The 15,381-nt window shown below is 45.9% G+C and overlaps 1 protein-coding gene across 1 annotated transcript; it reads right to left on the reverse strand.

The window, feature by feature from the left end:
- Positions 1–1,243: 1,243 nt before the first annotated feature.
- TRAF1 (TNF receptor associated factor 1) lies at positions 1,244–13,319 on the reverse strand. The gene is made up of 9 exons (XM_025172284.2): positions 12,779–13,319; positions 10,972–11,056; positions 8,378–8,476; positions 7,905–8,021; positions 5,750–5,815; positions 5,188–5,598; positions 4,733–4,910; positions 3,840–3,988; positions 1,244–1,965 (listed from the first exon to the last, which is right to left on the reverse strand). Exons 1-9 carry the CDS (start codon positions 12,991–12,993, stop codon positions 1,747–1,749), a joined length of 1,539 nt encoding a protein of 512 aa, XP_025028052.1. The 5' UTR covers positions 12,994–13,319; the 3' UTR covers positions 1,244–1,746.
- Positions 13,320–15,381: the final 2,062 nt, after the last annotated feature.

Here is a 15,381-nt window from a genome sequence, read left to right on the forward strand (position 1 = left end):
AAGGAATCTCTCTTTAGAGATCTGGCTTTACTGCACTTACTTTAAAAATGGCACCCCTTTTTAATCCTACATGTCCCTGGGCATTGACAGTTGACATGTGCTCCTTTGATGATTTTCCTGGAGTCATTAATCTTCATCCTCCTACCAAACTCCTCCTCTTGATCTCCGGGAGAGAACTTCTGGGAAATGACTATCGCTCCCTGTTCTTTACAGCCAGGAGGTGAACTTCAAACTCTCCTGGATGTTCAGCTGCTTTCATGGAAAATGGCTGGAAACAACATTTTGGAAGATGTCATCATATAATTCATTCCAGACTGGGGTTGGGGGCGGAGAACCTGCTCTGCCACTGATCAAACAAGGAAGAGGAACAGGAACTCTGTCTTGAGCGACTGTAAAGCCCCACAAAGCCCCAAGTCCATGATAATTGCAAAGAATAATCTGGAAACCGCAACCGATAGCCAAGGCTGTGTTCAACAGCATCCATTTCATCATAAGCTTTCCCAATATCTGTCCGATTCCAGTGTTTTTGTTCTGCTCAGGTGAATTCCAGATCTTCTAACGCTTGCAGATAACGCAGAATATCAAGGTCGGCATGAGGGGCTTCGTCCATTCTCTGCAAAGGTTTGGAAGTTGGAGCCCAGAAGGGGACCTGAAAAGGATTCTTGCAAGCTATGCTTAATATGCAGAAATTGCAGATTGAGGGACAAGGACTGGGATTGCTATTTTCAGCAGAGCTGGGCGACCTGCAGCCCTTGAGCCACATCCAGTCCTCGGACTCATTTTATGCAGCCCTTAGTAATGTCATGTAATTTGGGTTCATGTTCTGCTGTCATTTTCTATTATCAAATGCATTCTGACCACAGGGGTTACCTGTTCCATTTCTAGAGCACCTTTGGGGAGAAGAGAAGGGAGGATATGAAAGTACAGGAGTTCTGGTTCTATCAGCTGTTTTCTTTCAGCCCTACCCATCACGTGGTCTCCAGCAGGATTACGGTACCTCTTAGGGAATGCAGTGCTGGAAAGAAAAAAGATTGCTTTCTTCTGACGTAAAACAAAGCAGAGCAATCCTAGGCAGGGGCTGAGAGCGACTGGGAAACACATTCAAGAGCGACATCAATGCAATTTCGTGGTTTTTTAAAAGCAAAATGTTAAGACATCCTTCCTCAATAAAAGAAGGCGCGCGCATTTTACAAGGTGTTCCGACCCAAATGTGTATTTTTAAAATAAGTTTTGGAATTGCTTCTTCAGATGCACGTTTAATCAGTCAGTTAAATAAACTACACAGGATCCATTGTACACCAATTAAAACCTTTCTAATGGGGTTTACAACCCTGCTTCCGGTCAATTAATTTAAAAAAAAATTAATGAGCTGAAAGTTGCACTCCTGACAGAAAAATGTAACGTGACAATTCTCACACACGACACCCAAAGCTTGGCATTTCACATGTTCACAAAAACAGCCACATTTGTCATCTTGTCATGCCAGCGTTTGACTTTTGCAATGAAAGGAAAACAGCTTTTAAAAATGACACAAAGGCAGTGTGGGCTAGGACTAGGGACTCAAGGAAAGGAGGTGGAGACAGGAAACTGGAGCACACGGCTGGCTCCAGTGCAGAGCCAAACTGGTTTCAATGCAGGTTAGATCACCCTGAATCGACCTTATCCGGGCCATGTTATACCATAACCTGAGATGTTTCCAATGTTGCTCCCAGCTTTTACCTATGCCCTCGCTCCAGAAAGAGGGATTCACGAACTGGTTTCTACGATGCACTTGAGGAACAAGGTGCCTTCTTTTAAATAAGTGTATTTCGGTGACTGTAATTTGGCCAAAGGGACAAACCGGGCAAAGCCATTGGCCTCGTTCATGTCAGTCCCTGGCCTCTGAAATGAGGCGGAGGTGGGATCAGGATGGAGAGCTGTCACAAGATGGTCTCCGTTGTCCTGACTGAGTAACATGAAGGTTATCTGCAAGGCAGCAGAGAAAAAGGATAAGGTTAGCTTTTTGCTAGGGAAAGTGGGGAACCTCCCTCCGGTGCACGGGCTTGTTTTGGTTCTCAAGCATCTTCAATAAGCAAATGTGCTACCAGAACAGGTGTACTGGTTCAATTAGCAAAAGCAGATTTTTCCCGTATCTCAAGGTCACCAGATGGAAAACTCCTGCGGCTGAACAGGCCGTGAGGACAAAATATCCCAGAGCCAGGGGCAATCCATTTGAATGCCTTCCTGGAGGGAAGGGTGGGGGGGATGAAACAAGAGCCCCCCTCCAGCCCCCTTGCTTTGCAACCCAACGTGGGCACAGTCCGCCCCAAGGAGGCTGTTGGCAAGGAAGACCTCAGGTCCAAAGTTCAGGAGCTCTATCCCTCAGCTCTAACTCATCCAACCCAACGCTGCACTCCTCCACATTTCTCAGAAATGCAAACACTGTGCTTTATGAGCCCATTCTCAAAATATTCGACCAATGAGTTGAACGGGAGAGACTGTCAAAGAGAGGCCAGGAAACAGTGGAAACTCTCTCATCATTACCGCAAAGGGCGGGAGAAGCAAGATCAGGAATCTCCCAAGAAAGAGCTGTGAGCAATTTTATAAAGGTGGCAAGGTCCCAACGATGCTCACCCTCGTACCAGCCCTGATTACCAAGGTGTCTCTTCACAGCCTTTAAGTATAATGGAAAAGGAAGAGTGGTCATATTAATTTAGGGGATTTCATGAGTTTTGAGTAAAATCCCACATCTTCTGCAGGTGATCGGCTAGCCATTCACCTTTGGGTGATCCTGTACAGTAGCTCTGGAATCCCAAATATGCTGGGCCGCAAACCTGCCACCAAACTCACTCTTATCTAAAGGAAATGGCAGCGTTGACGTAAGAGGCAGCGATTAACGCGTCTGGAAGTTTTGCCATTTGTAGGACTTAGCGTCATTTAATCCCTTCCAAGGGTTCCCGGGTTTTTAATACTGGAGATCAGACTCTGTGTTTGTTCTGGTTCAAGCGTCAGTTTATGAAGATCAACCTCCATTTCCACAGTGAATCCCTTTGTGATTAATTTCGATTGCAAGCCTGTTTGAAAACTTTTTTTTCCTCCCCAAAGATTCATTGGTTCTGGTGGATGTTGTGACATCAAATATACTGGAGAAGAAGACAGTCCCTGTGTAGTCTTCATCGGGCTCCCCCCCTGCAAATTGGGGCTTCAACTCTCAGAATTCACAGCCAGTCACAAGAGCTGTGTCTCTCCCATGCTGGCTATGTTCATTGTATTTTTTATTCCCTTCTGTTTTATTTATCTTATCTTTTATCTTATTTTCTTTCTATGGTGTATGTTATGTCAAGCTGGTCAATGAGCAGATGAAAACCCCAACACACTTTGACTTTGACTTTTCATTGAGGATTTCCAGAAATGTGGCCAAGTTCTGCTCAAGTGTTATTGTTGTTAGAAGCTTTGGATTTTATTGTAGAGGGTTGTATAAAAAACCACAGCTGTTCTGGGTCGTTTTCTCTAGTCAGCCCTCATGACATTACTTTTTTTACCGTGCATTGCCCTGCATTTTTATTAGTTTCACTTGCTATTGTTATTATTTCTTTCCTTGCTTTTGGCCTCTCACTGTAAATCAAGAAAGTAAATAATGCGCAGTGGTGCATTGTTCTCTGGCCTCTTCTGCATGGCTGCTGGCTTCATCCATCCAGCTGTAAGCAGTATTTTCTTCATCTTCCCCTCCTAAGCCTGGCCTGACTGTCTCCAGCTGACCCATGGAGGAGTGCTAAAGCCCAGGTAGCCAATGCACCATCTGTGTCCTTCCTTTGCTACTATTTCTCTTCATGGCAACAACGACAGTTTGTCTCCATTACCTTGTGTGTGAATGGCCAGGGGAGCAGGGCATCATAGTCCCCTTTGAGAAGCACGATGAAGAGCGAGATATGTGTTCCCCTGCCTCTGCCTTCTCCATTCAGATAGATCCTCATGCACAGTTTGTACCCGTATCGAGAGGTGTAGAATGCTGAAAACAAGGAGAACTTGGAAATTAAGAAGCAGTTTCATCTGGGAGGGGAGAGGAGAGGAGAGAAGGGGAAAGAAGGGGAGAGAAGATGGAGGAAGGGAGGAAGAGAAGAGAAGAGAAGAGAAGAGAAGAGAAGAGAAGAGAAGAGAAGAGAAGAGAAGAGAAGAGAAGAGAAGAGAAGAGGGGAGGGGAGGGGAGGGGAGGGGAGGGGAGGGGAGGGGAGGGGAGGGGAAGTGACAGAGAGACAAAGCCACATTTATCAAAGCATTCTGGAGAACATACTGTGGATCTCATGTGTAATTCCACTGGGCTGCAGCATTAACCCATTTACCATGAATGCACAGGTCTGAGTAGGTAAGTGCAGAACTGCATTGTGAATCCACTGATCCGTCGATCAGTGCATTGAAAGAACTTGTCCCCTCTCCTCTGCAGCTAAGCAGCAGTCTTTGTCCAAATGTCTACACTTTTTATTCTCTACAACTGGCCCGAAGTTGCACCTAGCAACTCAAAACGCTCAAAAAAGAGGAGCAACTTTAATGAACAGCAGAGAGATGCTGCGTGAGGTTCAAAGTCTTCTTCACGTTTCAAGCTTGCGTGTTCCTAACACTGACACCATTTCTAAACCAACCTTCTCAACCCGGTGCCCTCCAGATGCCCTGGATTTTTACTCCCTCCCGTAACTAACAGTTGAACCACATAGAATGGTTCAGTGTAAAGGAGGCTGGTTTTGATATAGAGGCTCACCAGGGGACTGGAAGCTGTTGATCTTCCCACATATGGCTTCATAGCATTTCTGGTGTATATCTGTAATTTTCCAGAGGAAGACACCATCATAAGAAGCTTGCTCAGAGGAGTGAAGTCGCTTCTCCAATCTAGTAAGGGTGGCATCTTTCTGCACCAGGCATCGCTGGAGATCGGCAATCTTGGAGAGAAGAAAAGTTCATTCTTTTTGGGCACTTCATTCAAGGGCACTTGTGTGGCCTGGCAGAGGTTAACTGTGCAAATCCCTGGTTTGCTTAATCAGGGTTTACTCCATTGGCTGGGCTCAGCCGAATGGGGCTTTGGCTTGGCAAGTCCACCAACCTTGCAGGTGGGGCTTATGGCTGAGTCTTATGTGCAGACTCATTGTTATCCCGGTGAAACAACATCGTGGCTCACTGTGATGGACCAACCTCACCACTGCCTTTCTGCAGACTTACCTTCAGCTCTAAGCCGCGAATCATATCTTGGTCAAGGCCCCTCTGTCCCCGGAAGGCCAAGATCTTCTGGCGGGATGTAGTCATCTCCTTGCTCAGCACAGACGTGATGTTCTCAAAGACCTGCAGCTTGCTCTCCAGCCAAGAGACCCTCTTCACTCTCCTCAAGAGCGTGCACCAGCTCACCTCCCCCTCCTCCACCGGCAATGCAGAGAAGGGGCTGTCTCCCCCAGGATCTTGAATCTGCAGGCTGAGAGGGCCATTCATCCAAAGCTTGGCATCTATTAAAGGTGAGCTGGGCTGACTGCCTCTTGGGGAAGAACTGGCCTTCAGGTGCTTGACGTACTGGAGCAGCAGCAACAGATGTCTTCCTGCAGCGTTTTTCTCATGCACTCTTTGATCCCCTGCGTTTCCCTATTGGGAAGGAACAGGGCACCCTCGAAAGGAGAAAGACTCTGCCCTTTGCTCCCGTTTGGCAGCTCTCAGCCTGGCATCCATCTAGGGCACCAGCTGGAGTCTCCGCACCTTGGCAGAGCTACTGCTGCCCGTGGCTTCCCGGCCCTACCTTGAACAGGCATCCAATGCTGGAGAATCGGCAGTCTTCATCGCTGGAGGAAAGTCCTGAAGGATTCTACTCAGGAAAGGATTGGGAAAAATTGAGAGAGAGGGAAAGAGAGAGATGAGAGAGGAGGGTGGGTGCGTGGGGAGAGAAAGAGAGACAGAAGAAGAAAGATAGATAGATAGATAGATAGATAGATAGATAGATAGATAGATAGATAGATAGATGGATGGATGGATGGATGGATGGATGGATGGATGGATGGATGGATGGATGGATGATAGACAGACAGACAGACAGACAGATAACAGACAGAGTTATAGAGATAAAGATGTAAAATAGAGATGTAAACATATTAAATTAAAATGTAGATTTTCATAACTGTTCCCTAATCCTAACCCTACTTAAAAACATCAGGGCAGGATAGGATTAGGTGGGTTATTAGAGAAGAAGGTGTTCCCTGTACTGTAATCCTATGCACTTTTAGTATCGATTTCAATTTTACATCTGCACCCTTGGTGTAAAACATGCTATGTCCCACTCCCATGGAAAGCCCTATTTTTTACCACTGGAGCTGTGATGAGGGGAATATGCATTTCATGGAGCTGTCCCAATGAGATCTTTTGGATTTCACACACACACACACACACACACACACACACACACACTCAACCTGGTGGACATAGACTGGGAAGGTGGAGGAGTACGTCCCAAACATACAAGATGAGTGATCAGCGCCCCTCTGCAGGATGTTCTCAGTGCACTTTCCTCCAGCCTCCAACATCGTCGTTCTGAAATACTCTGACCGGATCAACTTTCAGTAGATTTTCAAAATAGAAAGCTGTTGACCGACAGGAGGGGAGGGGACATCCCTTTCAAAGTCCCGCCAACTTGAGAAATAACATTTTTCTTGGGCTGGGAGGAAAGCGTGAGCCGTGAAAGGATTTTGCGTCCGGCTTTTTGTACAAAGCTCAGGCGCCCAGCCAGGAAAAATGTTAGATGGCAAGATAGTGGGGGACAGTGCTTGTTCCTCGTTAGTCTTCCTACGACTTTGGCAGACCTAGACAGGGAGCAAAGTATCCTGGGAAAACATGCAGAAACCCATCTCTTTCACCATTGTCGTGCGACTAAAACGACGGCAAAAACAGAAAGGGAAGCCTTAATGGGACGGAACTGCTGTATCGAATTGCTCCACAAAGCCAGATGTATGGGGGGGGGGTAGGGATTGGGGCAAAGCAAAAAATGATAATAATGAATGTATTTTTAAAAAGACTTTGTTTTCTTTTGTTTTTTAACATGCATCAATAATAATAAGTAACAATACAGGGAAGACCTTAATACTAAGTAATCAGCTTAAGGAAGAAACCCTTACTGTACAACGAATATTTTGATGTAATTTGCAGAATTTCTTTCTAGTTATATGCAGTTCTGGATGAAAAAACTGAATAATCTTATGCCTCTTCAGAGGGACATTTAAAGTCATAGTTAATACTGATATAATACTCTTTTTTCTATCTGCAATGGTCTAAGATATCTAAACATTGGAGTGTTAATCATCTTTAGTCTGTACTGTACAAATGCTACTGCACTGAAATAATATAAAGTGTTATGTCTGTTTTGCAACAATATATATATTTAAACGAAGAGACTGGGGCTATCCAAGTTCAAATCCGCCCTGTGCCGTGGAAAGACACTGGGTGATTTTGAATCAGCTGCTACATACGAGGCCAAATGACCTCACAGGGTTGTGGTGAAGAAGAGATTTTCCTGCCCTCCCAACCATCAAACTTCTACCTTGCGCTATCAGGAGAAAAATGGGATAGAAGAGTAATAATTAAGAAATAAAAGTTGCCAGCTAGCCAATCAAAGCCAGCAGATCAGTGGGTGTGTGTCTGTGATTGTGTGTATTTGCTGGGAACAGGGAAGAGACAACCACCCTGGGCTTTATGTTGGGTATGTGAAATCGAATAGATGGCAGTAAAATGAAGATTTCCTTCAGCTGAAGAATTTTTCACATTTTAAACGTTTTTTTGGAAAATGCCTTTTTTCCCAATAACATAACAGGCCCAAGCCTCCAACGTTTTCCTGCCATCCCATGGAATTCACACCTAAACTTGTCTAAAGATGGGCCAAAAAAGTCAGACAAATTTTATGGCGGGACCTGGTGTTCGTTCTTGGATGTCCCGGGGATATTGCCAGCGTTTGGATCCATCGACATCCTGCACATCGCTGCCTGACCATAGTTGACCAGGACATATTCGCACACGCGCCGATGATCCTGCAAGACAAGTGTTTTTAAAAACGTTACCCCCGGGGAAAGGGATTTTAATTTTTATGGGAACCTGAGGATGTCTGCGGGGAAGGGGGTGAAAAAAGTGTGCATAAAAAGGGGCAGGGTTTTGATGGCATGTGTGGCCACCATCTTGACTTTTTGACTGTGGACACCCCTGTGAGAACATCTCCCTATCTGAGAGTTGAATCTTTTCCTTAGCCATCTCTGAGCTTCATGACAATTGCATCCCTTAGAAGTGGGTTGAGATGCTCTGTGATCCAGCTGGTTCGCATCCCGTATCCATTCCATCCTTTCTCACCATGCGGTTAGCCAGCCCCCAGCCAACACGCCTCCTCCCTTACTTCCAAATTGGTCATGGCGCCCATCCAGCTGCATCTTGGTATCCCACAATGCACCGCAGATCCCGGAACCTCCTTGTTAATGGCAGCTGCGCTAAGACCCTGGAAGTGAAGAAGGACACGCACACAATGACAGCAGGTCTAAATCTTGCAACACCATTATTTCCTTAGCTATGGTGCACTGAGCGAAAGCACGAGGAGCTGGGTTTACAAAACTTGCTAAGTTCTAAACCTGGGTTTAGGAACTGCAACGGCTGGGATTGCAACCATCGTTTGCAAGATGGGTGCTGAAATGAAATGGACCCAGCTCTAGTTTCATCCAGCAGGACGTTTTTAATCTCCTTAATCGGTCCCACTACTGAATTCACTAGGGATGGGAGGGAGTTTTGTCAAGCGCTTTTAAATGAGTACGTGGCAAAGTGCAACGTTTAAAAAGGAATTGAATGTGGGAAGAAATGAAATAGACAGATTTGGCCATCGAGAGTGAGGGATTAGCATCTTAAAAAGTGTTTTTTTAAACCCATGTATAAAGCATGTTGGCTGTACTGAATTAGGGTTACCCCCTCCTTTTTCGTTTTAGATAGCTTCTCATCTTTTGCAGCTACAAGGCAAGTCCTCTTAGACTCAGGCACATTTTTTTATTCAGTTAATGTATTATTGCATTTATCAACCACCTTTTCTCTAAGAGTTCAAGGCACCACACATGCAGAAGACCTCACTACACTCATCTTAAAAAGGACTTTGTGAAGTTGCCTGGGCTAAGAGTTATTGGCCCAAAGCCACTCAATGCATTCCATGGCTGAAGAGACTCTCAAACCTGGATTTTGCTTGTTCCCAGCACTGCATTTAACCATGACATTATGTCAGTTCTCTAATGGTACCTAATCAATTCACCCTGTGCAATTAGAGGGAATGTCAAAGGTTCCCTCCCCACCCTTGACTTTTTATAAGAGCTTACCCAAACCGTAACATTTCCAAGAAAATTGCAAAACCATTTTCAGAAAGAACATGATTTTAGAATAGTCAGATGTGGAAAGATAAACCCTGTAATGCATCCAAGCCCAGATTTTACCCAATGCCTGCCTGCTGTTTTATTCCTTCAGTCCAAAACAACCTCAAAGGAAGTTGCTTTTAACAGGCAGCAAACAGCTTCGTTGAAAGACTAATCAATTCCAGTAAAGAAAAATAATTTGTACTGGCACCCACGCGGTTCAATTAACTATGCCAGGCAAACGGTTGATGGAGACTTTAATTGGGATTTCTTAAAATTTTCAAACTAAAGAGGCACTTGGTTTTAGTGTGTTTTTGATGTCCTAAATTGTCCCAGGAAGACAATTTCAACCGTTGCTTGAAAGCTGATCTGAAAATCAGTGCTGAATCCGTTCGAGAGAGAGAGAAAAGTAAGTATGGAATTTGGCTAAAACACTTTACCTTTGAATTTTGCCAAGTTAGGGTGCTTATTGCTCATTGTTGATTTTCCAGTTGGCTCTGAAGGCTGTTTATAAATTTTAGAGGGGAAAAAAAGGACAAACTAACCCAGTCCAATATCTTAAGCCAGACGTTTGTTAATGTTTTGTATGCTAAATACATTTGGGTAACATTACAGGCAAGTATTTCTGATGTGAGCTACATATTAGCTTCCCCACATGGGGAAATGTTAGGATTCCTCTTCAGATAACTGACTTGCTTTTACTGAATGACCCCATTCCTACCACAACATGCTTAACTAGACATTGAGAGGGTTAGTGCGATGTCAAAAGTAGCCCCTAAATAGTTCAGTTTAGCCCAAAACAAATCCAGCCGTGCATGGAATGAATCACTCCACCCAGCTAACGATGTCATGACAATGCCTAACCCAGATACACAGTTTTGTCTGCTAAGAAAAAGAGTTTTTAAGAAAGAGCAGCTGAAGAAGAAACCCTCTCCATGATTGAACCTACCATCAAGACATGCCAGCATGGAACACACCCAGATACGGATTGACTTGCACCATTGGCTCATCTTTTAATGCTGCAAAGGCTCCTGAGATACTAGGTGTTTCTTAGGAGAAGTGGGTGGGATTCTATATTCTCCAAATGGTGATCTCTCACTGGCCTATGTGCTTGTGTACTTTCGCAACCACAGGCAAAGAGATTTGGCTGGCTTAGTAGCTCACGGGGTTACATGTGGCAAAAGGACCACTGTGCGAATGGAGGAGTTAACAGGATCATTTCACTGGTACTCTGCAACTCCTCGGCTTAGTAAACTCATACACTGAGTCTGTTTGCTCATTGTTTCTGTAAACATGTGAAATGGACTCGGGAGGAACTACAGTAGCCTTTACATTTTGACTTGCTGTTGTTTGATAAAGAGAGACATTTTCACCCAGAAAAGCAGCCCATCTTGAAATCTCCTGATGTTGTTGAATCGCTTGGGGTTCATTTTTTTCCCCCCAACTAAATTGCTTTGTCTTGACACAACAGTGGAAATAATCTTAGTACAGGGTGGTTTAATGAAAGTCTTTTTAACACCCTTTGTTCATATTCCCTGTTTTTCAACTCTAACCTGTGCAGTTTACAGATAATTAACCATTGCTAAGGTCAATGGAAGTGACATACCTTTTCTTCAGAGAGTAAATTTTCTTCCCCGGCAAGACCAGAATCTTCTGCCTTACAACCCTGACAAATGGGGTTGCTACTGTTTCTGAGTGGAAAGGAAAAAGAAGAAGAAAATGAAAATGGTCCCAAAAAGATTTTAATTGGAATCTTTCAAAGGCCAAATTAGCTTAAGGTCACTTTGGTTAAAAGAATTCACACTTATTTTAGCCGTTGGAGGTGGGGAAAATCCTTCAGGTCCATGCAGGCATCTGCAGGCTTCAAGACTAAAACTGATACCAAAAGGTTCACACATTTTCAAACTAAAACTTCAGAATCGCTGAGACTCTGAATAGCGAGAATGTCTAGAGCAGAGATCTTCCCTATTTTTATAACTTGCCTTTATTGTTTGAAAACTCAAGGCACCACACTTAAGAGTCCCTCTTCCCATTTTCCCCACATCAACTTTGTAAGATTTGGTTTGAGAGGGACTGGCCCAGAGTCACCCAGCTGGATTTTATCCTTATGGGAGGACTAGAACTCATGGTCTCCTGGCTTCTAATCCAGCACTTTAACCACTAGATCAAACCGACTCTCTAATATTATGCATCTTGAAATCTTTCTCCTGGGCTGGGACACTTATAAGGAACTCTTTGGGGCATCCTCAGCTAGAGTTTGAAGAGCAAGGGATGGGGAGGAACCTCTTGTTCAGCATATCCATGGCTCAAGAAAGCAGAGCAGTTGAAAAGTCTGAAGAGATCATTTTTGCTCAACTGGTTTTCCTTCCACGAAGAGGGAATGGCAGCCACAACCATGGAAAAGCAGACAGTGCTTTGGACGAGGATGGGAGATGCAAAGGCACACGTTCCAGTTCACCCGTAAAGCCTGTTTTGTTTTCTTTCCCCTAGTCTAATCCAGTTTAATCCACTTCCCAGGGTTGCTATGAGAGTAAAGTAGAGAGGAAGCCATACTTTCTATGCAGAGAAAATGGTGCAGCAAAACTGTGCGCGTTTCTATGACGTGTGCGAAAACAGAACAAAACATTGGTTGGCCTTTAAGAGGTTATCCTAAGATTTTATTGGATGGGCTGCAATAAACTAAATGGGTAAATAAATGGGAACTGTAGTCCTAGCACCGAATATAGAAGAAAGAGGAGCCTATTGAGATCTTTAGCGCAGAGCATCACCTGGCATTTGATGCCTGCATCTGGGTTCTCAAACTGGGGGGCCTTCTTATGGATCTCTGAATTTTCCCCCCCAGCCTGCCTTGCCTCTTAGTACCATTGGCCCCCAAATGTCCAGCCTGCCAGGATTTGGGGGTAGGACGCAGCTTGGCTTTAGGGTAACAAGACCCTTCTATTTTTCTCCCCACCCCACAGCAGCCTCACTTCCCCCAGCATCTAAATCCACCTTGATTTCCCTCCCCATGGCCTAGCAGAGGGAGAGTGAGGTGAGAGGGTCTCTCTTCGCCCAAAGAGGCAGAAGAGAACCGATGCTTCTAGGACTGAATGCTTTTCCAGGAGGCAGAGCAGCTGTTAGGAGTCCAGTCCTGGGCTTGAGGATGATGACAATGATGTAAGGCATGGAGGAAATCTTTCCTCCGCCTCTTAATCAGGATAGGCATCCTGGACGGATAGGCTAGCTCTCCATTCATAATGATTGGCCCTGACTCTACAGTTTGACCGCCTGGGAGAGCGCCCTGTGCCTCTCCCCCTGCCTATTTCCGCCCCCCAAGTTTCGTTCTCCCTCCTCTTTTCCTACTGCACCTGACTGCCATCTCAATTCCCTCCCCCCCCCCCATCACGTGGCCTCCCTCTGCAAAAAAGACTCACCGTATAATCCAGGTCAGGCAGGCTGTGTAAGAGGGATTCCTGCAGAGATTCTGCAAGTCTTCCTGCAGGAGGATCCTGCTGTGGCCGCAGCGGTATTTTGGCTCACCTGCACGGGCACAGACGCCAAGGGGGGAGCCCAAAGGGTGCCCGGATTCATCCAGAGAGGAGCTGGTTGGGGGAGTGCCAGGGCTGCTGTTTCTCTCTCTCTCTGCCATCCGCAGCAGCTCCTGTGCAGCGAGAGGGAAACAGGGGCTTCAGATCACCAGCATGCCGCCTTGCCTGCCTGCCAACGCTCAGGAAGAAATCCCCCCCCCCTGAGGGCCAAGGGGTCTCTGGCCTGCTGGGGTGACTTTAAAGCTAGCAAGGTTTCATTCCAAGCTGGCTTTCAAAGGATGCTGGGTTGTGGCGAAGGGAGACGAGCCGAAGGGTTTGAGGCAGCTGTGACAGGAAGTTACAAAGCCAGCCTTCAAATTCCCCCGAAAACACAGAGACGCAAAGCAGAGGGCAGGAAAGTCGAGGAGCAGCATGAATCAGGGGCAGAGGGACCAGCTTGTCTGGCCACGATGTCCAGCTCCACCGAGGAAGGAGATGCCTCCCGGTTGGATAGAGGAGGGGGGCTGGGTCCAAGGCTTGGCAGGAGGAGGAAATAGGGCAGGATTTCCATGCCATCTTCATAAATGAATGTGCCTGGCTGGGCTGGTGTGTGTAAACATTCAGATTTGTGGAAGGGGCTACTGGGGGGTGGGGGCAGTGAGGTGCATGGGTTCTCTGCAAACATTCAAACTCTGCTGTTGGGGGGGGTCCCTTCTGACCCTTCCACTACACCGTGCCCCAGACGTCTGCCCTCAAACCCTCCCATTATCTCTACGCTAGGTCTTAGGCTGACCTATTTTCACAGTGCAAATGAAGGTACTCAGACCAGCCGGGCAGCTGTTAATAAGGATAAAAGCTGGATCCAGCGAAGTTTGCTCTTATCTCAAACCATTCCGCTCCTTTGGCCTCATTAGCCCAAAACGGCTTTCCGAGGGCAGCTGCCGGGTAATCCAAGCCAAGCAGTTGGAAGATGGAGTTCAGATGTTTTGTTTTGCTTGTCTGGTCACTAGGATTTCCGAGATAACACTCCTGAGGTCTGTTTTCTCTAGGATGCTGAGCAGGGACCCCCAAGGTTTCTCGTATATGGATATGTAAGATGCACAGCAGATTGATCTGTTTACCTAATCAGTTAATCAGTATTGGTTTTATGTATGCAGTGGGTTTTATGGACTACTTATTGACCAATTCTCCTCTTCCTCCTCCTCCTCCTCCTCTTTCTTCCTCTTCCTCCTTTTTCTTCCTCCTTCTCCTTCCTTCTCCTCCTCCTCCTCCAGCAATGTAAGTTTTCTAAAATAAAGTTCACGTGCACAGGAAGATGGGGCAATGGCGTTGCCAATTTGCTAACTGTAGTTCACTTTGTGAACATCCTTCACAAGGACGCTGCCACCATAACCCACTTCCTCATCATATCAGAGTAAAAGCCTCCTTTATGTATTGCTAGACACAAAACTGTGTGTGATACATCCTCACAGCTTTCTTGGTCACCCCATGAACGTTGTTCTACCTTCGCTTTGTTCTGGGATCGTTTCCAACTTCCCAGTCTGGCCCCCAGCCTGGCCCTTCCTCATGGTCTCCCATCCCAGCACTAACCAGATCTTTAACCTGAACATAACAGTATAACCTGAAGCTGAGATTAGATGGGAAAAGGATACCTGATGGTATCTATTGTCCCACAGAAGCATTGTGCCAGGCCAGACAGAGAGTCCGTCTGATCTCGGTGTCCTGTTTCCTGCTGTGGCTATTCAGCTGCCTTTGTGATAGCAAGAAGGTGAATGCCCTTATTCTTTATTGCAAATGAAATGTAGTAGCAAACAGCTACTTAAACAGATTTCCATGCCCCTGAAGACAAAATTTATCATGGCCCTTGAAGGGAGTGAATGTCATGAAACTGGTCTGTCCTCAGCAAGATAAATAGATCCCTCTTTCTGAAAGAGACAGGATCTAGGACAGACGATCCTGAAATCCAAGGCATGTGTGTCAGCTCGCGAGGGCCGCTGTGCCAAGTCTCCTGGTTTTGCTGCGTGTTAAAAAAAGCAACCCTTTGCAAAATGCCCAGCAGTCCAGCATCTCTAGCCTGTCGGTTGCATTTGCAAGCTGGACCGGTCTCCCACCCGTGCAACCCTGCTTTGTAAATCTTTCCGCTGCAGATTGGCTGTCTAAATTAGGGGAATCCAGCACTTTGAGCCCCTAGTTCTGTGCCAGCCACATCCTGTTGTGTTCTGCAGTGTTTTTAGCCTATTCTCTGAGTTCGTCGAAGGATGAGCCGAGGGGGAATTACCAGAGGAAATAGGTCAGCTGCGGAAAGTACCGAAAACTTACTGTTAGTTTCAGCTTGCAGTTCAGGCTGCAAGTCGGCACCTAAAAGTTGGTCCTGTTGAATCCAGTGGTGCTTATCTCTGGGTAGGGACTAGGCAGCCATTTCTAGGGGATACGTGAATTTGGATTCCTGCATAGAGCAAAAGAGAGGCCTGATAGTCTCAACTGTCCTGTCCACTTCTGTGAATCTATGA

The sequence above is a fragment of the Python bivittatus genome, unplaced genomic scaffold (assembly GCF_059951505.1).
Source record: "Python bivittatus isolate LINGU-HERP-01145 unplaced genomic scaffold, Pbiv_v1 ctg000160_np1212, whole genome shotgun sequence".
NCBI classification, from domain to species: Eukaryota; Metazoa; Chordata; class Lepidosauria; order Squamata; family Pythonidae; genus Python; species Python bivittatus.